The sequence below is a fragment of the Oncorhynchus tshawytscha genome, linkage group LG31 (genome assembly GCF_018296145.1).
Source record: "Oncorhynchus tshawytscha isolate Ot180627B linkage group LG31, Otsh_v2.0, whole genome shotgun sequence".
NCBI lineage: Eukaryota > Metazoa > Chordata > Actinopteri > Salmoniformes > Salmonidae > Oncorhynchus > Oncorhynchus tshawytscha.
In genome coordinates this window covers 30,670,698-30,695,938 of record NC_056459.1, presented here as the reverse complement: position 1 = coordinate 30,695,938, position 25,241 = coordinate 30,670,698, and the positions used below count along the sequence as shown (strand labels likewise).

Below are 25,241 nucleotides of genomic sequence, written 5' to 3'. Positions count from 1 at the left end.
GTCCCAAGTTTTGAGGGAGTGTGAAATTGGCATACTGACTGCAGGAATGACCACCAGAACTGTTGCCAGATAATTCAATCTTAATTTCTCTACCATAAGCCGCCTCTAACATTGTTTTAGAGAATTTGGCAGTACGTCCAACCGGCTTCACAACCACAGACCACATGTAACCATGCCAGCCCAGGAACTCCACATCCAGCTTATTCACTGAGGGATGGTCGGAGACCAGCCACCCAGACAGCTTCTTCACTGAGGGATGGTCGGAGACCAGCCACCCAGACAGCTGATGAAACTGAGGGATGGTCGGAGACCAGCCACCCAGACAGCTGATGAAACTGAGGGATGGTGGAGACCAGCCACCCAGACAGCTGATGAAACTGAGGGATGGTCGGAGACCAGCCACCCAGACAGCTGATGAAACTGAGGGATGGTCGGAGACCAGCCACCCAGACAGCTGATGAAACTGAGGGATGGTCGGAGACCAGCCACCCAGACAGCTGATGAAACTGTAGGATGGTCGGAGACCAGCCACCCAGACAGCTGATGAAACTGAGGGATGGTCGGAGACCAGCCACCCAGACAGCTGATGAAACTGTGGGTTTGCACAACCCAAGGAATTTCTGCACAAACTTCCAGAAACCAACTCAGGGAAGCTCATCTGCTCGTGGTCCTCACCAGGGTCTTGACCTGACTGCTGTTTGGCGTCATAACCATGGCCTGCATACTCACCAGACATGTCACCTGTTGAGCATGTTTGGAATGCTCTGGATCGACGTGTTCGACAATATTCAGCAACTTCACACAGCCATTGAAGAGAAGTGGGACAACATTCCACAGGGCACAATCAACAGCCTGATCAACTCTATGCGAAGATGTGTCACGCTGCATGAGGCAAATGGTGGTCACACTAGACACTGACTGGTTTTCTACCTTTTTTTAAAGCTATCTGTTAACAACCGACACATATCTGTATTCCTAGTCATGTGAAATCCATAGGTCAGGGCCTAATTCGTTTTATTTCAATTGACTGATTTCCTTATATAAACTGTAACTCAGTAAAATCTTTGAAATTGTTGTATGTTGCGTTTTATATTTCTGTTCAGTGTACATAATCAAATTCTATTTTATGTAATCGGAAAGGACAAAAACATGCCTAGTCACACCCCCCTCCCCCACAAAAAAAATATGGGCGTGCATTTAAATCAAATCAAAGTTTGTTGGTCACGTACACAGATTTGCAGGTATTACTGCAGGTGCAGCGAAATGCTTGTGTTTGTAGTTAAAACGATACAATAATACCTAGGAATAAAAAACAATACACACATAATCAAAAAATTTCACAATGAGCAAGATCATACCTTGGATACTGCTTTAAAGCACATTTCTGCAGCATTAGTAAATATGTGATTAATACATGTGGATGATTTCGTTCCTGTGCTGTTTGTAACTACCCTGGTAGGTTGACTGATAACCTGAACCAGGTTGCTAGGACTAGTTACAGTTTGAAGCTTTGTCTTGAGTGGGCAGCTTTATGAAAGCCAGTCAATATTAAAATCACCCAGAAAATACACCTCTCTGTTGATATCACATACATTATCAAGCATTTCACACGTTATCCAGATACTGACTGTTAGCACTTGGTGGTCTATAGCGGCTTCCCACCAGAATGGGCTTTAGGGGAGGCAGATGAACCTGTAACCATATTGCTTCAACATTATTTAACATTAGATCATCTCTAAGCTTTACAGGATTGTGGTTCTGAATATAAACGACAACACCTCCACCTTTGGCATTTGTCTTTTCTGTAGATGTTATATCCATTTATTACTACCACTGTATCATCAAAGGTATTATCTTAGTGAATTTCAGAGATTGTCAGAACATTAATGTCATCTGTTACTAGCTAATTATTTATTTCATGTTTCTTAAGCTACATATGTTAATGTTGGCTAGTTTTTATCACTTTTCTGGGATGCTTGCTTGTTTTCATTGCTTTTACTGGTAAGTTTAGCAGAAGTAGACATGCTCATGTTATTTATGTCAGTGCAGGGTGAGCTGCACACAGTGGACTTCATACTAGGGCACACCGCTTCAGTGCTAACAGTATACAGTGACATACTGTACCAAGTTTGACCATCACCCTCTAACTGTCATCAGATGAGTATGAATTCATTAGCAGCAATTGTCTATAGGTGTAGGAACCTAATTATAGGTCAGGGGTATTCAACTCTTACCCTACAAGGTCCTGAGCCTGCTGGTTTTCTGGTCTACCTGATAATTAATTGCACCCACCTGTTGTCCCAGGTCTAAATCAGTTCCTGATTAGGAGGCAACAATGAAAAAACATTAGCGATTTGGGGCCCACAAATTGGGGTCAACTCGTTAGTCAGTATGTGTTACACCTGCCTTGGTTTGTCATCTCGTTAGTGGGAAGGAGTTTCACCTGCGCTGGCCCAGAACTCCAGTTGTCTTATGAGATGTGGAGGGTTAACAACTTTAGTTGATGTGCCCTATTTGATGACTGTAAAACAGTATTTTATATGATCTTGCCTGGGGGGGGGTTTTGTGCCACATTTTGGTTTGCTTCCTGTCTTTAATTTTGGTGTTATTTTTTATTTTGTTCGGGCAAATTTAGTGGCTGCTCACGGTAGGTGTCATTTAGGTCCCAGTTCTTACTAGCCAACTTTCAGTGGACAGTAGTCTTTCAGAACCCCAGCTGTTTGGTTTTGGTTGTTGTCAGTGACTGGTCGTTCCCCCTTCTGTTTGAGTGACCATTTTGGGCTTCTCGCTGGGGAACGTAACACTTCCACCTAATAATGGCAGAGATTAAAGGAATGTGGTGAGTATACTCTCTGTAGAGCAATAGGTACAGTTACCTCTACACCTGCACTACTGGGTGCAGATTGAAACTGGCAGTATTGACAGTAACACTACCCATACAGGCAGGCACAACACTGTTTGCCCTTCACTGCCTTGCATGGTATGGCTCTACATACTGAAGTATAATGAAATGTTTCTCTAGGGAGAGACGGGGACAGTGTGTAATGTGAGAATAACTAAAATTGGCTTTGCAGTTGACTCTAATTTTCATTCTCCATAGAGACGCTGGATATCGAGTTTCAATCCTTCACATCACTCATGTTCAGTAGAGCACATCTGTAGACATGGAGTTGCTGTAGCAGATAGACCACTTCCTGTAGGTAACAGTCCATAGACATGGAGCTGCAGCAGGAGAAAGACCACTTCCTGTAGGTAATGATCCATAGACATGGAGCTGCAGCAGCAGAAAGACCACTTCCTGTAGGTAACGATCCATAGACATGGAGCTGCTGCAGCAGATAGACCACTTCCTGTAGGTAACGATCCATAGACATGGAGCTGCAGCAGGAGAAAGACCACTTCCTGTAGGTAATGATCCATAGACATGGAGCTGCAGCAGCAGATAGACCACTTCCTGTAGGTAACGATCCATAGACATGGAGCTGCTGCAGGAGATAGACCACTTCCTGTAGGTGAAACACAGGAACGGATGAGCACAGATGTCATTTCACATAAGGCTTAATGTGTGGGACTGTTTCGCAATGTGCTCGATTAGTGGGTATATATCTGAAGGTTCTAATGTGTGTGTGTGTGGAGGCAGACTGTTGTAATGTCTGTCCTCTCTGGAGGGGTTGGTGTGTGGAGGCAGACTGTTGTAATGTCTGTCCTCTCTGGAGGGGTTGGTGTGTGGAGGCAGACTGTTGTAATGTCTGTCCTCTCTGGAGGGGTTGGTGTGTGGAGGCAGACTGTGGAGGCAGACTGTTGTAATGTCTGTCCTCTCTAGAGGGTTGGTGTGTGGAGGCAGACTGTTGTAATGTCTGTCCTCTCTAGAGGGGTTGGTGTGTGGAGGCAGACTGTTGTAATGTCTGTCCTCTCTGGAGGGGTTGGTGTGTGGAGGCAGACTGTTGTAATGTCTGTCCTCTCTGGAGGGGTTGGTGTGTGGAGGCAGACTGTTGTAATGTCTGTCCTCTCTGGCAGACTGTTGTAATGTCTGTCCTCTCTGGAGGGACTGTGTGGAGGCAGACTGTTGTAATGTCTGTCCTCTCTGGAGGGGTTGGTGTGTGGAGGCAGACTGTTGTAATGTCTGTCCCTCTCTGGATGTCTGTCCTCTCTGGAGGGGTTGGTGTGTGGAGGCAGACTGTTGTAATGTCTGTCCTCTCTGGAGGCAGACTGTTGGGTGGTGTGGAGGCAGACTGTTGTAATGTCTGTCCTCTCTGGAGGGGTTGGTGTGTGGAGGCAGACTGTTGTAATGTCTGTCCTCTCTGGAGGCAGACTGTTGGTCTGTCTGGAGGGGTGTGTGGAGGCAGACTGTTGTAATGTCTGTCCTCTCTGGAGGGGTTGGTGTGTGGAGGCAGACTGTTGTAATGTCTGTCCTCTCTGGAGGGGTTGGTGTGTGGAGGCAGACTGTTGTAATGTCTGTCCTCTCTGGAGGGGTTGGTGTGTGGAGGCAGACTGTTGTAATGTCTGTCCTCTCTGGAGGGGTTGGTGTGTGGAGGCAGACTGTTGTAATGTCTGTCCTCTCTGGAGGGGTTGGTGTGTGGAGGCAGACTGTTGTCATGTCTGTCCTCTCTGGAGGGGTTGGTGTGTGGAGGCAGACTGTTGTACCGTTTCCACAACCTTGATCGGAGTCCATCTGTGGTAAATTCAAGTGATTGGACATGATTTGGAAAGACACACACCTGTCTATATAAAGGTCCCACAGTTGACAGTGCATGTCAGAGCAAAAAACAAGGCCCTTCTCTCCCGATTTTAAACCAAAGGTGGATAAAGTCAATGGGTCTGAATGCTTTCATAATGCACTGTACAGACTATTAGGAATGTTCCATGGGACCGAGGACCGTCCATTGGTAGGGGACATGCAGAAAGGTGACGTTAGTCTTTCCCTACATCTACTCTCCTCTCACCTTAGACCACTGGCCCCTAAGTTTGTAACAGTATAACTTTAGACCGTGCCTTCGCCCCGACCCGGGCGCGAACCAGGGCCCCTCTGCACACAACAACAGTCACCCATCGAAGCATCGTTACCCATCGCTCCACAAAAGCCACGGCCCTTGCAGAGCAAGGGGAACTACTACTTCAAGGTCTCAGAGCAAGTGACGTCACCGATTGAAACACTATTAGCACCACCGCTAACTAAGCTAGCCGTTTCACATCCGTTACATTTCCATCATGACCTGACGAGTGTTATAGGAGTGGAAGGCGGAGTATTTCCTGGTCACCAGTGGCAACGCTCCCTCCCCCAAGGGGAGCATCTTCATCATCTCACCTTGAGGACACAAGGACTGTCTCAATCATTTAGTAGCTTCTCTCACAGGCAGTTCAGGGAGGACAATACTATCCTGATTAGCCATTGTCACACGTATGTACAGAGGCCCCTGAGATCAAATATTACTGTTTCTATCTTGTCCTTGTTTTTACTGTTTCCGTTTGTATGAGCTGCACAGCAACACATTCCAATCAGCTCTGTTGCTATGACAATTGTAAGAGTTACAGTTGATGTAAATTGAATGTCTCGCATATTTTCCATGATTAATTTCTCTAAAGTACTTTATCCGCAGCTGCTGCTTTGCTTTGGCTCAGTGATAGCTCCATACATTTGTAAGAATGAAGTTGTATACTGTAAATGAAAGTAATGCTATTGTTTGGGTAACGTTGTTGCCCTGATTTCCTAGGAATATTGTCATGTACACTCAACATATCAATTAAATTGGACAGCTGGCAGATGTTAAATGAGTCATTTACAGAACTCAAAGCACTACAATAAAAACATTTAAGTCATAAACAAATATTAAGGAAACAAGTTCATGTAAAAAAAAATGTTTTATTTAAATATTTTATTTTTGAATTTTCTGATTAAGAACATTCAAAACAAAAGTGAAAAGATAGGACAGACGAGCGTCACAAAAAAATAATTATATATACAAACATACAATAAGAAAAAAAAGAATGAGATATTGGATCACCTGCCGTAGGCTACATATTATACATTACGTGTGAAACATTATGTGAGGATTATATAGAGATTCAACCAATGAGATGTGGGGGGAGATTCTCCATAGTCAAAATGTTGTCAAATTCTGTAATAGAGTAGTGGGACAGCGTTCCACAACTCTACGCGAAGAAGATGTGTCGCGCTGCATGAGGAAAATGGTGGTCACACCCAGATACTGACTGGTTTTCTGATCCACGCCCCTATCTTAAAAAAATAAAAGATTTCTGTAACCAACCGAACCCATCTGTATTCCATAGATCAGGACTTAATGAATTTATTTACATTTCCTGATATTAACTCTAATCTTTTGAAATTGTTGCATGTTTTTGCTCAGTGTTCACGCTGACATGCATCCTTTGTCCTGATCTTGTCCAAATGGTATTAAAATGTCTCTTACCCTTCCACTCTGTCTGCATTGTGACATTTCCTGGTCCTTCGCTGTATGTAGATTATTAGACAGCTGGATTTATTCCACATTTTGTTGTGTTACAGCCTGAAATCAACATTGATTAGATTTTTTTTTCACACCCATCTGACATACAATACCCCATAATGACATCACAATATCCCATAATGACAAAGTGAAAACATGTTTTTAGACATGTTTGCTAATTTATTGAAAATTTAAATACAGAAATCAAATCAAATATCTCATTTACATAAGTACTCAGTCAAGTTGGTTGTTGATCATTGCTAGACAGTGATTTTCAGGTCTTTCCATAGATTTATGACAATTTAAGTCAAAACTGTAACTAGGCCAATCAGGAGCATTCAATATCGTCTCGGTAACCAACTCCAGTGTATATTTGGCTTTGTGTTTTTGTCCTACCGAACAGTGAATTTGTCTCCCAGTGTCTGGTGGAAAGCAGATTTTGCCTGTGCTTAGCTCTATTCCATTTATTCCCCCCCCCCCCAAAAAAATCCCTAGTGGTTGCTGATGACAAGCATACCCATAACATGATGCAGCCACCAAGATACTTAAATATTTAGAGTGGTACTCAGTGCCTCATTGCAAACAGGATGCAAGTTTTGACATGTTTATTCTGTACAGGCCACAGGTCATTTAGGTTAGTATTGTGTGTAGGGCTCGTGACACATTTCAATATAATCCATTTTAAATTCAGGCTTGAACGCAACAACATGTGGAAAGGGGATTGAATACTTTGAACTAGGTAAACCAGTATTTAACATCAAAGGGATTCATTTCTTCATGCTATGATATGTAAACATTTAGGGCTTTTAGTTAGAACATCACAAATTTATTTAAAATAAATCTATTCACGTTTCATATACAATTTGTGATGTTATTCATAGCGTGGTTATGGTATGTGGCCCTTATCATAAACAACACAGACCATCTTTACGAAATAACTTTATTTTCAGCAGACGTGTTTGCATCTTCAGTTTGACTGTCGGCTGTACAGAAACAGTGATCATGACCTCACCTACACAGAGTCAGGGAACACAGAGAGAGACAGGGAACACACAGAGAGAGAGAGAGAACACAGAGAGAGAGAGAACACAGAGAGAGAGAGAGGGAACACAGAGAGAGGGAACACAGAGAGAGAGAGAGGGAACACAGAGAGAGAGAGAGAGAGGGAACACAGAGAGAGAGAGAGGGAACACAGAGAGAGAGAGAGGGAACACAGAGAGAGAGAGGGAACAGAGAGAGAGAGAGAGGGAACACAGAGAGAGAGAGAGAGGAACACAGAGAGAGAGAGGGAACACAGAGAGAGAGAGAGAGAGAGGAACACAGAGAGAGAGAGGGAGGGAACACAGAGAGAGAGGGAACACAGAGAGAGAGAGAGAGAACAGAGAGAGAGGAACACAGAGAGAGAACACAGAGAGAGAGAGAACACAGAGAGAACACAGAGAGAGAAACAGAGAGAACACAGAACAGAACACAGAGACAGAACACAGAGGACAGAACACAGAGGACAGAACACAGAGACACAGAACACAGAGGACAGAACACAGAGACACAGAACACAGAGGGACAGAACACAGAGACACAGAACACAGAGGGACAGAACACAGAGACACAGAACACAGAGGACAGAACACAGAGACACAGAACACAGAGGGACAGAACACAGAGAGACAGAACACAGAGACAGAACACAGAGAGACAGAACACAGAGAGAGAACACAGAGAGACAGAACACAGAGACAGAACACAGAGAGACAGAACACAGAGAGACAGAACACAGAGAGACAGAACACAGAGAGACAGAACACGGACAGGGAACACAGAGGGACAGAACACAGAGGGACAGAACACAGAGGGACAGAACACAGAGGGACAGAACACAGAGAGACAGAACACAGAGACACAGAACACAGAGACAGAACACAGAGAGACAGAACACACAGAACACAGAGACACAGAACACAGAGAGACAGAACACAGAGAGACAGAACACAGAGAGACAGAACACAGGACAGAACACAGAGAGACAGGACTCAGGTAGAACACAGGACAGGGGACTCAGGTAGAACTAGGACAGGGGACTCAGGTAGAACTAGGACAGGGGACTCAGGTAGAACTAGGGCAGGGGACTCAGGTAGAACTAGGGCAGGGGACTCAGTAGAACTAGGGCAGGGGACTCAGGTAGAACTAGGGCAGGGGACTCAGGTAGAACTAGGGCAGGGGACTCAGGTAGAACTAGGGCAGGGGACTCAGGTAGAACTAGGCAGGGGACAGGTAGAACTAGGGCAGGGACTCAGGTAGAACTAGGGCAGGGGACTCAGGTAGAACTAGGGGCAGGGGACTCAGGTAGAACTAGGGCAGGGGACTCAGGTAGAACTAGGCAGGGGACTCAGGTAGAACTAGGGCAGGGGACTCAGGTAGAACTAGGGCAGGGGACTCAGGTAGAACTAGGGCAGGGGACTCAGGTAGAACTAGGGCAGGGGACTCAGGTAGAACTAGGGCAGGGGACTCAGGTAGAACTAGGGCAGGGGACTCAGGGAACAGGGGACTCAGGTAGAACTAGGGCAGGGGACTCAGGTAGAACTAGGGCAGGGGACTCAGGTAGAACTAGGGCAGGGGACTCAGGTAGAACTAGGGCAGGGGACTCAGGTAGAACTAGGGCAGGGGACTCAGGTAGAACTAGGGCAGGGGACTCAGGTAGAACTAGGGCAGGGGACTCAGGTAGAACTAGGGCAGGGGACTCAGGTAGAACTAGGGCAGGGGACTCAGGTAGAACTAGGGCAGGGGACTCAGGTAGAACTAGGGCAGGGGACTCAGGTAGAACTAGGGCAGGGGACTCAGGTAGAACTAGGGCAGGGGACTCACAGAACTAGGGCAGGGGACTCAGGTAGAACTAGGGCAGGGGACTCAGGTAGAACTAGGGCAGGGGACTCAGGTAGAACTAGGGCAGGGGACTCAGGTAGAACTAGGGCAGGGGACTCAGGTAGAACTAGGGCAGGGGACTCAGGTAGAACTAGGGCAGGGGACTCAGGTAGAACTAGGGCAGGGGACTCAGGTAGAACTAGGGCAGGGGACTCAGGTAGAACTAGGGCAGGGGACTCAGGTAGAACTAGGGCAGGGGACTCAGGTAGAACTAGGGCAGGGGACTCAGGTAGAACTAGGGCAGGGGACTCAGGTAGAACTAGGGCAGGGGACTCAGGTAGAACTAGGGCAGGGACTCAGGCAGAACTAGGGCAGGGGACTCAGTAGAACTAGGGCAGGGACTCAGGTAGAACTAGGGCAGGGGACTCAGGTAGAACTAGGGCAGGGGACTCAGGTAGAACTAGGGCAGGGGACTCAGGTAGAACTAGGGCAGGGGACTCAGGTAGAACTAGGGCAGGGGACTCAGGTAGAACTAGGGCAGGGGACTCAGGTAGAACTAGGGCAGGGGACTCAGGTAGAACTAGGGCAGGGGACTCAGGTAGAACTAGGGCAGGGGACTCAGGTAGAACTAGGGCAGGGACTCAGGCAGAACTAGGGCAGGGACTCAGGTAGAACTAGGGCAGGGACTCAGGTAGAACTAGGGCAGGGGACTCAGGTAGAACTAGGGCAGGGGACTCAGGTAGAACTAGGCAGGGGACTCAGGTAGAACTAGGGCAGGGGACTCAGGTAGAACTAGGGCAGGGACTCAGGTAGAACTAGGGCAGGGGACTCAGGTAGAACTAGGGCAGGGGACTCAGGCAGAACTAGGGCAGGGGACTCAGGTAGAACTAGGGCAGGGGACCCAGGCAGAACCAGGGCAGGGGACTCAGGTAGAACTAGGGCAGGGGACTCAGGTAGAACTAGGGCAGGGACTCAGGTAGAACTAGGGCAGGGGACTCAGGTAGAACTAGGGCAGGGGACCAGGTAGAACTAGGGCAGGGGACTCCAGGTAGAACTAGGGCAGGGACTCAGGTAGAACTAGGGCAGGGGACTCAGGTAGAACTAGGGCAGGGGACTCAGGTAGAACTAGGGCAGGGGACTCAGGCAGAACTAGGGCAGGGGACTCAGGTAGAACTAGGGCAGGGGACTCAAGAACTAGGGCAGGGACTCAGGTAGAACTAGGGCAGGGGACTCAGGTAGAACTAGGGCAGGGGTCAGGCAGAACTAGGGCAGGGGACTCAGGTAGAACTAGGGCAGGGGACTCAGGTAGAACTAGGGCAGGGACAGGTAGAACTAGGGCAGGGGACTCAGGTAGAACTAGGGCAGGGGACTCAGGTAGAACTAGGGCAGGGGACTCAGGTAGAACTAGGGCAGGGACCCAGGTAGAACTAGGGCAGGGGACTCAGGTAGAACTAGGGCAGGGGACTCAGGTAGAACTAGGGCAGGGGACTCAGGCAGAACTAGGGCAGGGACTCAGGTAGAACTAGGGCAGAGGGACCCAGGCAGAACTAGGGCAGGGGACTCAGGCAGAACTGGACAGGGGACTCAGGTAGAACTAGGACAGGGGACTCAGGTAGAACTAGGACAGGGACTCAGGTAGAACTAGGACAGGGGACTCAGGTAGAACTAGGACAGGGGACTCAGGTAGAACTAGGACAGGGGACTCAGGTAGAACTAGGACAGGGACTCAGGTAGAACTAGGACAGGGGACTCAGGTAGAACTAGGACAGGGACTCAGGTAGAACTAGGACAGGGGACTCAGGTAGAACTAGGACAGGGGACTCAGGTAGAACTAGGACAGGGAACCAGGTAGAACAGGACAGGGGACTCAGGTAGAACTAGGACAGGGACTCAGGTAGAACTAGGACAGGGACCAGGTAGAACTAGGACAGGGGACTCAGGTAGAACCAGGACAGGGGACTCAGGCAGAACTAGGACAGGGACTCAGGTAGAACCAGGACAGGGGACTCAGGCAGAACCAGGACAGGGGACCCAGGTAGAACTAGGACAGGGGACTCAGGCAGAACCAGGACAGGGACTCAGGTAGAACTAGGACAGGGGACTCAGGTAGAACCAGGACAGGGACTCAGGTAGAACTAGACAGGGGACTCAGGCAGAACTAGGACAGGGACTCAGGTAGAACTAGGACAGGGGACTCAGGTAGAACTAGGACAGGGACTCAGGTAGAACTAGGACAGGGACTCAAACAGAACTAGGACAGGGGACTCAGGTAGAACTAGGACAGGGACTCAGGTAGAACTAGGACAGGGACTCTAGAACTAGGACAGGGACTCAGGTAGAACTAGGACAGGGGACTCAGGCAGAACTAGGACAGGGGACCCAGGCAGAACCAGGACAGGGTCAGGCAGAACTAGGACAGGGACTCAGGTAGAACCAGGACAGGGGACTCAGGTAGAACTAGGACAGGGACTCAGGCAGAACTAGGACAGGGACTCAGGCAGAACTAGGACAGGGACCAGGCAGAACCAGGACAGGGACTCAGGTAGAACCAGGACAGGGGACTCAGGCAGAATAGGACAGGGACCTCAGGTAGAACTAGGACAGGGGACTCAGGCAGAACTAGGACAGGGGACTCAGGCAGAACTAGGACAGGGACTCAGGTAGAACTAGGACAGGGAACTCAGGTAGAACTAGGAAAGGGAACAGGGAACTCAGGTAGAACTAGGACAGGGAACTCAGGTAGAACTAGGACAGGGAACAGGGAACTCAGGTAGAACTAGGACAGGGAACAGGGAACTCAGGTAGAACTAGGACAGGGAACAGGGAACTTAGGTAGAACTAGGACAGGGAACTCAGGTAGAACTAGGACAGGGACACAGGTCTTTATAAGCCCCTTTTCTGCACATGTTATTGTCTAACTTCGAACTGTGATTCCTCTCAGGCTGTTCTTCTCAAGTCCTAGAGCAGGAAGAAGTGTAGAGTTCAGGTTTCTGTGAGTCGTCTCCTTTTTCACGGAGAGAAACAAGCTGGAGTTCGTTTCATCTCGGAACGACAGGACTCTTGATTGAGTTTGGCAATGTGCTTGAACCGCCACACCCGGTGGTAAAAACACCCTCGCCACCTTTTCCTCATTCACCCAGAGTACCACAGCTCCTTTTCACGGGACTCGTGCCAACCAATCAAATACCAAGGAATGAACAAGAAAGAAAATGGTAGACTAGATGGAGGAGACCCAGGGTCTGTAGAGATGGAGGAGACCCAGGGTCTGTAGAGATGGAGGAGACCCAGGGTCTGTAGAGATGGAGGAGACCCAGGGTCTGTAGAGATGGAGGAGACCCAGGGTCTGTAGAGATGGAGGAGACCCAGGGTCTGTAGAGACGGAGGAGACCCAGGGTCTGTAGAGATGGAGGAGACCCAGGGTCTGTAGAGATGGAGGAGACCCAGGGTCTGTAGAGACGGAGGAGACCCAGGGTCTGTAGAGACGGAGGAGACCCAGGGTCTGTAGAGACGGAGGAGACCCAGGGTCTGTAGAGACGGAGGAGACCCAGGGTCTGTAGAGACGGAGGAGACCCAGGGTCTGTAGAGACGGAGGAGACCCAGGGTCTGTAGAGACGGAGGAGACCCAGGGTCTGTAGAGACGGAGGAGACCCAGGGTCTGTAGAGACGGAGGAGACCCAGGGTCTGTAGAGACGGAGGAGACCCAGGGTCTGTAGAGACGGGGAGGAGACCCAGGGTCTGTAGAGATGGAGGAGACCCAGGGTCTGTAGAGATGGAGGAGACCCAGGGTCTGTAGAGATGGAGGAGACCCAGGGTCTGTAGAGATGGAGGAGACCCAGGGTCTGTAGAGATGGAGGAGACCCAGGGTCTGTAGAGATGGAGGAGACCCAGGGTCTGTAGAGATGGAGGAGACCCAGGGTCTGTAGAGATGGGAGACCCAGGGTCTGTAGAGATGGAGGAGACCCAGGGTCTGTAGAGATGGAGGAGACCCAGGGTCTGTAGAGATGGAGGAGACCCAGGGTCTGTAGAGATGGAGGAGACCCAGGGTCTGTAGAGATGGAGGAGACCCAGGGTCTGTAGAGATGGAGGAGACCCAGGGTCTGTAGAGATGGAGGAGACCCAGGGTCTGTAGAGATGGAGGAGACCCAGGGTCTGTAGAGATGGAGGAGACCCAGGGTCTGTAGAGATGGAGGAGACCCAGGGTCTGTAGAGATGGAGGAGACCCAGGGTCTGTAGAGATGGAGGAGACCAGGTCTGTAGAGATGGAGGAGACCCAGGGTCTGTAGAGATGGAGGAGACCCAGGGTCTGTAGAGATGGAGGAGACCCAGGGTCTGTAGAGATGGAGGAGACCCAGGGTCTGTAGAGATGGAGGAGACCCAGGGTCTGTAGAGATGGAGGAGACCCAGGGTCTGTAGAGATGGGGGTGTATTCTCAGTGATGTGACCCAGGGTCTGTAGAGATGGGGGTGTATTCTCAGTGATGCGACCCAGGGTCTGTAGAGATGGGGGTGTATTCTCAGTGATGTGACCCAGTCTGTAGAGATGGGGGTGTATTCTCAGTGATGCGACCCAGGGTCTGTAGAGATGGGGGTGTATTCTCAGTGAGACCCAGGGTCTGTAGAGATGGGGGTGTATTCTCAGTGATGCGACCCAGGGTCTGTAGAGATGGGGTGTATTCTCAGTGATGCGACCCAGGGTCTGTAGAGATGGGGGTGTATTCTCAGTGATGTGACCCAGGGTCTGTAGAGATGGGGGTGTATTCTCAGTGATGTGACCCAGGGTCTGTAGAGATGGGGGTGTATTCTCAGTGATGCGACCCAGGGTCTGTAGAGATGGGGGTGTATTCTCAGTGATGCGACCCAGGGTCTGTAGAGATGGGGGTGTATTCTCAGTGATGTGACCCAGGGTCTGTAGAGATGGGGGTGTATTCTCAGTGATGTGACCCAGGGTCTGTAGAGATGGGGGTGTATTCTCAGTGATGTGACCCAGGGTCTGTAGAGATGGGGGTGTATTCTCAGTGATGTGACCCAGGGTCTGTAGAGATGGGGGTGTATTCTCAGTGATGTGACCCAGGGTCTGTAGAGATGGGGGTGTATTCTCAGTGATGTGAAATGTTCCGAACATTGCATATAGAAATAGAATAGGAATTCAGACAGCCAATCACATCCGTTCAACACCACACATTTCTACCTGAACGTTCTGTAAGGACCTCTTGAACAGGCCCTGTGCTTCTCACTTCCTGGTGTTGAAGTAGCTGCCAGGTTCCGTTCCAACTCAACATTAACACTTTATTTCTCTCAGGAGTCATGAAGGGTGTGGCTCCAAAACTACAAACTACATCAAGTTGGACTTGGTGGTTTTCAGTACAGGTTTTTTTTATTTGGGGGATTTATTTTTAAAGGACTGGGCTACATTTATTTTCGGACAAAATCAAATAAAACCTTCCTCCCAACCTCATTCTCTTGACTAAAAGGCAAACTAAGCCACAAACAAAAGCAGTGATAACAACTGACATGATCAAACCAGGTTAGTTTCTGCAACAATAAACACACACACACACGCGCGCACACACACACACACACACACTGCCAGTAGTCAACGACTAACTACGGCCAGCGAACAGACCTGAGAACACATACAGGGTTTCCATCCCATCCTGTCAGGGGTGAAGGAAGGCCACGCCTTGGATGAGCCCTGGTTTCACTCTCAAGACACACAACCTTGTTCTTAGGTCACCTTCATCCCTAACCAGTTTGGTCCATTTCTGTGTGTTTATTTATGTTACCCTGCCCCCCTTGCACCGACTAGGGACTGTATCTCAATAGTCTAGAGACGCATCCTCCTCACCTCCTCTCCATGTCAATAGTCTAGAGACGCATCCTCCTCACCCCCTCTCCATGTCAATAGTCTAGAGACGCATCCTCCTCACCCCCTCTCCATGTCAATAGTCTAGAGACGCATCCTCCTCACCCCCTCTCCATGTCAATAGTCTAGAGACGCATCCTCCTCACCCCTCTCCATGTCAATAGTCTAGAGACGCATCCTCCTCACCCCCTCTCCATGTCAATAGTCTAGAGACGCCTCCTCCTCACCCCCTCTCCATGTCAATAGTCTAGAGACGCATCCTCCTCACCTCCTCTCCATGTCAATAGTCTAGAGACGCATCCTCCTCACCCCTCTCCATGTCAATAGTCTAGAGACGCATCCTCCTCACCCTCTCCATGTCAATAGTCTAGAGACGCATCCTCCTCCTCCCCTCTCCATGTCAATAGTCTAGAGACGCATCCTCCTCTCCATGTCAATAGTCTAGAGACGCATCCTCCTCACCCTCTCTCCATGTCAATAGTCTAGAGACGCCTCCTCCTCACCCCCTCTCCATGTCAATAGTCTAGAGACGCATCCTCCTCACCCTCTCTCCATGTCAATAGTCTAGAGACGCATCCTCCTCACCCCCTCTCCATCTCAATAGTCTAGAGACGCATCCTCCTCTCCATGTCAATAGTCTAGAGACGCATCCTCCTCTCCATCTCAATAGTCTAGAGACGCATCCTCCTCACCATGTCAATAGTCTAGAGACGCATCCTCCTCTCCATGTCAATAGTCTAGAGACGCATCCTCCTCTCCATGTCAATAGTCTAGAGACGCATCCTCCTCACCCCCTCTCCATCTCAATAGTCTAGAGACGCATCCTCCTCACCCCCTCTCCATCTCAATAGTCTAGAGACGCATCCTCCTCTCCATGTCAATAGTCTAGAGACTCTTCCGCCTCACCCTCTCTCCATGTCAATAGTCTATTAGGGTCAGTGTGTGTCCGAGCGTCCATCTGTGTGTGAAAAATCGAACTGAGCCTAGCGAACAGTGTGAAGTATGGCACCCGAGACATCTCATCTTACACCAACAGCCAAACAAACAAACTGTCTTAGTCAAAAGAAAAAAACTAAAAACCATAAAAGCGACAGTAACAAAAAAAATGAGACTGAAGAGACTTGAGTGAAGTGAAAGAAGTTCCCATGATGCTCAGGCAGGGTCTTCAGTGGAGACGGCCGGTCCTGCTCTGAAATAGGCTGGGGTATATTATGGTATTAGACCTGATTCATACGATACGCGGACCAGAACAGGGCCCTGATGGCATTCTGTTACAGTGCAACAGCTCCATCGATCCACTTGATTGGCTAAGAGGACTCACTAGTTGTAGAATGAGAACAGATCAGAAGGTTCACATCGGGGCCGGCGTGATCTAGATAGTCTTTTCTGGTTTCGTTAGTCGCCAGCTCTGCTTCTGTGAAAGTGGGTGTGGTCGAGTCTCAGGTCAGAGCGAATGAGACACAAGCGGCTGGGTTCTGTCTGTCTGAAACTCCCTCCTCTATATGACTCCCTCTGTGGGGGAGCAGCCTCCCCCCTCTCCTCTATATGACTCTCTCTGTGTGGGGGAGCAGTCTCCCTCCCCTCCTCTATATGACTCTCTCTGTGTGGGGGGGCAGCCTCCCCCCTCTCCTCTATATGACTCTCTGTGTGGGGGGGCAGCCTCCCTCCTCTCCTCTATATGACTCTCTGTGTGGGGAGGCAGCCTCCCCCCTCTCCTCTATATGACTCTCTCTCTGTGGGGGGGCAGCCTCCCTCCTCTCCTCTATATGACTCTCTGTGTGGGGGGGGCAGCCTCCCTCCTCTCCTCTATATGACTCTCTCTCTGTGGGGGCAGCTTCCCTCCTCTCCTCTATATGACTGTGTGGGGGGCAGCCTCCCCCTCTATATGACTCTCTGTGTGGGGGCAGCCTCCCTCCTCTATATGACTCTCTGTGTGGGGGCAGCCTCCCCCTCTATATGACTCTCTGTGTGGGGGGCAGCCTCCCCCTCTATATGACTCTCTGTGGGGGGGCAGCCTCCTCCTCTATATGACTCTCTGTGTGGGGGCAGCCTCCCCCTCTATATGACTCTCTGTGTGGGGGGCAGCCTCCTCTATATGACTCTCTGTGTGGGGGGGCAGCCTCCCTCCTCTATATGACTCTCTCTGTGTGTGGGGGCAGCCTCCCTCCTCTATATGACCCTCTGTGTGTGGGGGCAGCCTCCCTCCTCTATATGACTCTCTGTGTGTGGGGGGCAGCCTCCCTCCAATATGACTCTCTCTGTGTGTGGAGGGGGCAGTCTCCCTCCTCTATATGACTCTCTCTGTGGGGGGGGGCAGCCTCCCTCCTCTCGTACAACAATAAAAACATTTAAGAATAAACAAAGTCGTCCCCCCCAGTAATAGTGTTTTCAATATGAAACAGTGATCACGCCCGGTCAGATTCTAACATTAACAAGGCCGCAGTTCAGTATCTCTGTCCGTCTGCCTTAGACACGGCAATCTGAACGATAGGAGAGCGGAAGGGATGGAAGGAGGGATGGAGGCTGCTCCCCTCCACACAGAGGGAGGAGTGTTGAGTGATGTCATCCTCTATCGCTACTTCAAAACCAGGTGAAGTCCCTCCCCCATTTGGTGGAGCCCCTCCCCCGTTTCATCTGTAGAGAAACAGACCGAGAGAGAGAGCGAGATGGAGCGAGAGAGAGAGCAAGATGGAGCGAGAGAGAGAGAGAGACGGAGCGAGAGAGAGAGACGGAGGAGAGAGAGAGAGATGGAGCGAGAGAGAGAGAGAGATGGAGCGAGAGAGACGAGATGGAGCGAGAGAGAGAGAGAGAGCGAGAGAGAGAGAGAGAGGAGCGAGAGAGGAGCGAGAGAGAGAGAGAGGAGCGAGAGAGATGGAGCGAGAGAGATGGAGCGAGAGAGAGATGGAGCGAGAGAGATGGAGCGAGAGAGATGGAGCGAGAGAGATGGAGCGAGAGAGAGAGAGATGGAGCGAGAGAGAGAGAGATGGAGCGAGAGAGAGAGAGATGGAGCGAGAGAGAGAGAGATGGAGCGAGAGAGAGAGAGATGGAGCGAGAGAGAGAGATGGAGAGATGGAGCGAGAGATGGAGCGAGAGAGAGAGAGAGATGGAGCGAGAGAGAGAGAGAGAGATGGAGCGAGAGAGAGAGAGAGATGGAGCGAGAGAGAGAGAGAGAGATGGAGCGAGAGAGAGAGAGAGAGATGGAGCGAGAGAGAGAGAGAGAGATGGAGCGAGAGAGAGAGAGAGAGATGGAGCGAGATGGAGAGAGAGAGATGGAGCGAGCGAGAGAGAGAGATGGAGCGAGAGAGAGAGAGAGAGATGGAGCGAGAGAGAGAGAGAGAGAGATGGAGCGAGAGAGAGAGAGATGAGATGGAGCGAGAGAGAGAGAGATGGAGCGAGAGAGAGAGAGAGATGGAGCGAGAGAGAGAGAGATGGAGCGAGAGAGAGAGAGATGGAGGAGAGAGAGAGAGATGGAGAGATGGAGAGAGAGATGGAGAGAGAGAGAGAGATGGAGCGAGAGAGAGAGAGATGGAGCGAGAGAGAGAGATGGAGCGAGAGATGAGAGAGATGGAGAGAGAGAGAGAGATGGAGCGAGAGATGGAGAGAGAGAGAGATGGAGCGAGAGAGAGAGAGAGAGAGATGGAGCGAGAGAGAGAGAGAGAGATGGAGCGAGAGAGAGAGAGATGGCGAGAGAGAGAGAGAGAGAGAGATGGAGCGAGAGAGAGAGAGATGGAGCGAGAGAGAGATGGAGAGAGATGGAGCGAGAGAGATGGAGCGAGATGGAGCGAGAGAGATGGAGCGAGAGAGAGAGATGGAGCGAGAGAGATGGAGAGATGGAGCGAGAGAGATGGAGAGAGAGAGATGGAGCGAGAGAGAGAGAGATGGAGCGAGAGAGATGGAGCGAGAGAGCGAGAGATGGAGCGAGAGAGCGAGATGGAGAGATGGAGCGAGAGATGGAGCGAGATGAGAGATGGAGCGAGAGAGAGATGGAGCGAGAGAGATGGAGAGATGGAGCGAGAGAGATGGAGCGAGAGAGATGGAGCGAGAGAGATGGAGCGAGAGAGATGGAGCGAGAGAGATGGAGCGAGAGAGCGAGAGTTGGAGCGAGAGAGCGAGCGAGAGATGGAGCGAGAGAGAGAGCGAGAGATGGAGCGAGAGATGGAGCGAGAGAGAGAGCGAGAGATGGAGCGAGAGAGAGATGGAGTGAGAGAGATGGAGTGAGAGAGAGAGCGAGAGATGGCGAGAGATGGAGCGAGAGATGGAGCGAGAGCGAGAGATGGAGCGAGAGATGGAGCGAGATGGAGCGAGAGAGCGAGATGGAGCGAGAGAGCGAGATGGAGCGAGAGCGAGATGGAGCGAGAGAGCGAGAGCGAGATGGAGCGAGATGGAGCGAGAGCGAGATGGAGCGAGAGCGAGATGGAGCGAGAGCGAGATGGAGCGAGAGAGATGGAGCGAGAGAGCGAGAGAGGAGAGATGAGCGAGAGATGGAGCGAGAGATGGAGCGAGAGAGAGAGCGAGAGATGGAGCGAGAGAGATGGAGCGAGAGAGATGGAGCGAGAGAGATGGAGCGAGAGAGAGGAGAGAGAGATGGAGCGAGAGAGATGGAGCGAGAGAGATGGAGCGAGAGAGCGAGAGATGGAGATGGAGCGAGAGAGCGGAGCGAGATGGGGAGCGAGAGATGGATGGAGCGCGAGAGCGAGATGGAGCGAGCGAGATGGAGCGCGAGAGAGATGGAGCGAGAGCGAGATGGAGCGAGAGCGAGATGGAGCGAGAGAGCGAGATGGAGCGCGAGAGCGAGAGCGAGCGCGAGAGCGAGATGGAGCGCGAGAGCGAGATGGAGCGAGAGAGAGAGCGAGATGGAGCGAGAGAGAGAGCGAGATGGAGCGAGAGAGAGAGCGAGATGGAGCGAGAGCGAGAGAGCGAGATGGAGCGAGAGAGAGAGCGAGATGGAGAGAGAGAGAGAGCGAGATGGAGAGAGAGAGAGAGAGAGAGCGAGATGGAGAGAGAGAGAGAGATGGAGAGAGAGAGAGAGATGGAGCGAGAGCGAGATGGAGCAAGAGAGAGATGGAGCAAGAGACATGGAGCAAGAGAGAGAGATGGAGCAAGAGAGATGGAGCAAGAGACATGGAGCAAGAGAGAGAGAGATGGAGCAAGAGAGAGAGAGCAAGATGGAGCGAGAGAGAGAGATGGAGCAAGAGAGAGAGAGCGCAAGATGGAGCGAGAGAGAGCGAGAGAGAGAGCGAGAGAGAGAGCGCGAGAGAGAGAGCGAGAGAGAGCGAGAGAGAGAGAGAGCGAGAGAGAGCGCGAGAGAGAGAGAGAGCGAGAGAGAGCGAGATGGAGAGAGAGAGCGAGAGAGAGCGCGAGAGAGAGAGCGAGATGGAGAGAGAGAGAGAGAGCGAGATGGAGAGAGAGAGCGAGATGGAGCGAGAGAGAGAGCGAGATGGAGCGAGAGAGCGAGATGGAGCAAGAGAGAGATGGAGCAAGAGACATGGAGCAAGAGAGAGAGATGGAGCAAGAGAGAGAGATGGAGCAAGAGAGAGAGATGGAGCAAGAGACATGGAGCAAGAGACATGGAGCAAGAGAGAGAGATGGAGCAAGAGAGAGAGAGCGCAAGATGGAGCGAGAGAGAGAGCGAGATGGAGCGAGAGAGAGCGAGAGAGAGAGAGAGAGAGAGAGAGAGAGCGAGAGAGAGCGAGAGAGAGCGAGAGAGAGCGAGAGAGAGAGAGCGAGAGAGCGAGATGGAGCGAGAGAGAGAGCGAGATGGAGCGAGAGAGCGAGCGAGATGGAGAGAGAGCGAGATGGAGCGAGATGGAGCGAGAGAGCGAGCGAGATGGAGCGAGAGAGAGCGAGATGGAGCGAGAGAGAGAGCGAGATGGAGCAAGAGACATGGAGCAAGAGAGAGAGAGATGGAGCAAGAGAAATGGAGCAAGAGAGAGAGAGATGGAGCAAGAGAGAGAGAGAGAGAGCGAGATGGAGCGAGAGAGAGAGCGAGATGGAGCGAGAGAGAGAGATGGAGCGAGAGAGAGATGGAGCGAGAGAGAGATGGAGCGAGAGAGAGAGCGAGATGGAGCGAGAGAGAGAGCGAGATGGAGCGAGAGAGAGAGCGAGATGGAGCGAGAGAGAGAGCGAGATGGAGCGAGAGAGAGAGCGAGATGGAGCGAGAGAGAGAGCAAGAGCGAGATGGAGCAAGAGAGAGAGAGCGAGATGGAGCGAGAGAGAAAGCGAGATGGAGCAAGAGACATGGAGCAAGAGAGAGAGAGATATGGAGCAAGAGAGAGAGATGGAGCAAGAGAGAGAGATGAAGCAAGAGATGGAGAGCGAGAGAGAGCGAGATGGAGCGAGAGAGAGAGCGAGATGGAGCGAGAGAGAGAGCGAGATGGAGCGAGAGAGAGCGCGAGAGAGAGAGCGAGATGGAGCGAGAGAGAGAGCGAGATGGAGCGAGAGAGAGCGCGAGAGAGAGAGCGAGATGGAGCGCGAGAGAGAGAGAGAGAGATGGAGCGAGAGAGAGAGCGAGATGCCGCGAGAGAGAGAGAGCGAGATGCCGCGAGAGAGAGAGAGCGAGATGGAGCGAGAGAGAGAGCGAGATGGAGCGAGAGAGAGAGAGCGAGATGGAGCGAGAGAGAGAGCGAGATGGGAGCGAGAGAGAGATGGAGCGAGAGATGGAGCGAGAGAGAGAGCGAGATGGAGCGAGAGAGAGAGCGAGAGAGAGCGAGAGAGAGAGCGAGATGGAGAGAGAGAGAGAGCGAGATGGAGCGAGAGAGAGAGCGAGATGGAGCGAGAGAGAGAGCGAGATGGAGCGAGAGAGAGAGCGAGATGGAGCGAGAGAGAGAGCGAGATGGAGCGAGAGAGAGAGCGAGATGGAGCGAGAGAGAGAGCGAGATGGAGCGAGAGAGAGAGCGAGATGGAGAGAGAGAGAGAGCGAGATGGAGCGAGATGGAGCGAGAGAGCGAGATGCGAGAGAGAGAGAGAGCGAGATGGAGCGAGAGAGCGAGATGGAGCGAGAGAGAGCGAGATGGAGCGAGAGAGCGAGATGGAGCGAGAGAGAGAGCGAGATGGAGCGAGAGAGAGAGCGAGATGGAGCAAGAGAGGAGCATGGAGAGAGAGAGAGAGATGGAGCAAGAGAAGATGGAGCAAGAGAGAGAGATGGAGAGATGGAGCGAGAGAGAGCGAGATGGAGCGAGAGAGAGAGAGAGATGGAGCGAGAGAGAGAGAGAGAGAGATGGAGAGAGAGCGAGAGAGAGAGCGAGATGGAGCGAGATGGAGAGAGAGCGAGATGGAGCGAGAGAGAGAGCGAGATGGAGCGAGAGAGAGAGCGAGATGGAGCGAGAGAGAGAGCGAGATGGGAGCGAGAGAGAGAGCGAGATGGAGAGAGAGAGAGCGAGAGAGAGCGAGATGGAGCGAGAGAGAGCGAGAGAGAGAGCGAGATGGAGCGAGATGGAGCGAGAGAGAGCGAGATGGAGCGAGAGAGAGCGAGATGGAGCGAGAGAGAGCGAGATGGAGCGAGAGAGAGCGAGATGGAGCGAGAGAGAGCGAGATGGAGCGAGAGAGAGCGAGATGGAGCGAGAGAGAGCGAGATGGAGCGAGAGAGAGCGAGATGGAGCGAGATGGAGCGAGAGATGGAGCGAGAGATGGAGCGAGAGATGGAGCGAGAGATGGAGCGAGAGATGGAGCGAGAGATGGAGCGAGATGGAGCGAGAGATGGAGCGAGCGAGCGAGAGATGGAGGAGCGAGAGAGATGGAGCGAGAGAGAGATGGAGCGAGAGATGGAGCGAGAGAGAGAGGAGCGAGAGAGAGATGGAGAGATGGAGCGAGAGATGGAGCGAGAGATGAGATGGAGAGATGGAGAGAGAGATGGAGGAGAGATGGAGCGAGAGATGGAGATGGAGCGGAGAGAGAGAGATGGAGCGAGAGAGAGATGGAGCGAGAGAGAGATGGAGCGAGAGAGAGATGGAGCGAGAGAGAGATGGAGCGAGAGAGAGATGGAGCGAGAGAGAGATGGAGCGAGAGAGAGATGGAGCGAGAGAGAGATGGAGCGGGAGAGAGATGGAGCGAGAGAGTTAACATTGAGGTCAAACTAGAAAAGGAAAGTTTGTCCAGAACAGAAATGTCTATGTCACCATACCTTTGATTGTGCCGATCAGAAAGCAGCTCTCGTCTGGTAAGTTGTGAACCATCTGGGGACATTAGATAACATTAAAACAGAAATCTAGTTTAAAACTAGAACAATACAACTGAACCAGACATGTTTAGGTATACTGATACAACAGGTAGATATGTCCACTAGCTGTGATGCACAGTCTAGATGGGGGACTGTTTTGAATGGTGCACCCAGTACTTCCTGAATAGGCTGAAGGGGGGAAGGGTTAGGGTGGGACACAGCAGCAGTCGGTAAATATAATGCAAACATCTGATGGACAGAGAACATCCACCTCTTCCTGGTCAAAGATAACATCAGGAGGTGTGTACCTGGTCACTCAGCAGTGTGTGTGTGTGTACCTGGTCACTCAGCAGTGTGTGTGTGTGTACCTGGTCACTCAGCAGTGTGTGTGTGTGTACCTGGTCACTCAGCAGTGTGTGTGTGTGTGTGTGTGTACCTGGTCACTCAGCAGTGTGTGTGTGTGTACCTGGTCACTCAGCAGTGTGTGTGTGTGTGTGTGTGTACCTGGTCACTCAGCAGTATGTGTGTGTGTGTGTACCTGGTCACTCAGCAGTATGTGTGTGTGTGTGTACCTGGTCACTCAGCAGTATGTGTGTGTGTGTGTACCTGGTCACTCAGCAGTGTGTGTGTGTGTGTGTGTGTACCTGGTCACTCAGCAGTGTGTGTGTGTGTGTGTACCTGGTCACTCAGCAGTGTGTGTGTGTGTACCTGGTCACTCAGCAGTGTGTGTGTGTGTACCTGGTCACTCAGCAGTGTGTGTGTGTGTACCTGGTGTGTGTGTGTGTACCTGGTCACTCAGCAGTGTGTGTGTGTGTGTGTACCTGGTCACTCAGCAGTGTGTGTGTGTGTACCTGGTCACTCAGCAGTATGTGTGTATGTGTGTGTGTACCTGGTCACTCAGCAGTGTGTGTGTGTGTACCTGGTCACTCAGCAGTGTGTGTGTATGTGTGTGTGTACCTGGTCACTCAGCAGTGTGTGTGTGTGTGTGTGTGTACCTGGTCACTCAGCAGTGTGTGTGTGTGTGTGTACCTGGTCACTCAGCAGTGTGTGTGTATGTGTGTGTGTACCTGGTCACTCAGCAGTGTGTGTGTGTGTGTACCTGGTCACTCAGCAGTGTGTGTGTGTGTGTACCTGGTCACTCAGCAGTGTGTGTGTGTGTGTGTGTGTGTACCTGGTCACTCAGCAGTATGTGTGTGTGTGTGTGTGTGTGTGTGTGTGTGTACCTGGTCACTCAGCAGTGTGTGTGTGTGTGTGTGTGTGTGTGTACCTGGTCACTCAGCAGTATGTGTATCCCTGTGGGTCCTTGTCGGTAGACCTGGTTGATGTGTCCCAGTGGAACACTGCACACACACGCCATCTTCCTGATCAACTCAGCCGCAGTCAGCTCCTCCAGGTACAAAGCATGGTACACTACACACACACACACACACACACACACACACACACACACATTAAAACACACAGAGGTGTAGACAGTAGAATGGAGACACACAGAGGTGTAGACAGTAGAATGGAGACACACAGAGGTGTAGACAGTAGAATGGAGACACACAGAGGTGTAGACAGTAGAATGGAGACACACAGAGGTGTAGACAGTAGAATGGAGACACACAGAGGTGTAGACAGTAGAATGGAGACACACAGAGGTGTAGACAGTAGAATGGAGACACACAGAGGTGTAGACAGTAGAATGGAGACACACAGAGGTGTAGACAGTAGAATGGAGACACACAGAGGTGTAGACAGTAGAATGGAGACACACAGAGGTGTAGACAGTAGAATGGAGACACACAGAGGTGTAGACAGTAGAATGGAGACACACAGAGGTGTAGACAGTAGAATGGAGACACACAGAGGTGTAGACAGTAGAATGGAGACACACAGAGACAGTAGAATGGAGA

General features: G+C 51.1%; 1 protein-coding gene across 2 annotated transcripts in view; it reads right to left on the bottom strand.

The window, feature by feature from the left end:
- Nucleotides 1–16,017: 16,017 nt before the first annotated feature.
- LOC121841505 (upstream-binding protein 1-like) overlaps nucleotides 16,018–25,241 on the bottom strand; it is a 37,067-nt gene continuing 27,843 nt past the window's right edge. For both annotated transcript variants that reach the window (XM_042310370.1, XM_042310371.1), the window contains exons 15-17: nucleotides 24,608–24,750; nucleotides 23,305–23,356; nucleotides 16,018–17,819 (exon numbers count right to left, since the gene is read on the bottom strand). In XM_042310370.1, the coding sequence (XP_042166304.1) occupies nucleotides 17,761–17,819; nucleotides 23,305–23,356; nucleotides 24,608–24,750 (254 nt within the window). In that variant the 3' untranslated portion in view covers nucleotides 16,018–17,760. The remainder of the gene's footprint in view (nucleotides 17,820–23,304; nucleotides 23,357–24,607; nucleotides 24,751–25,241) is intronic.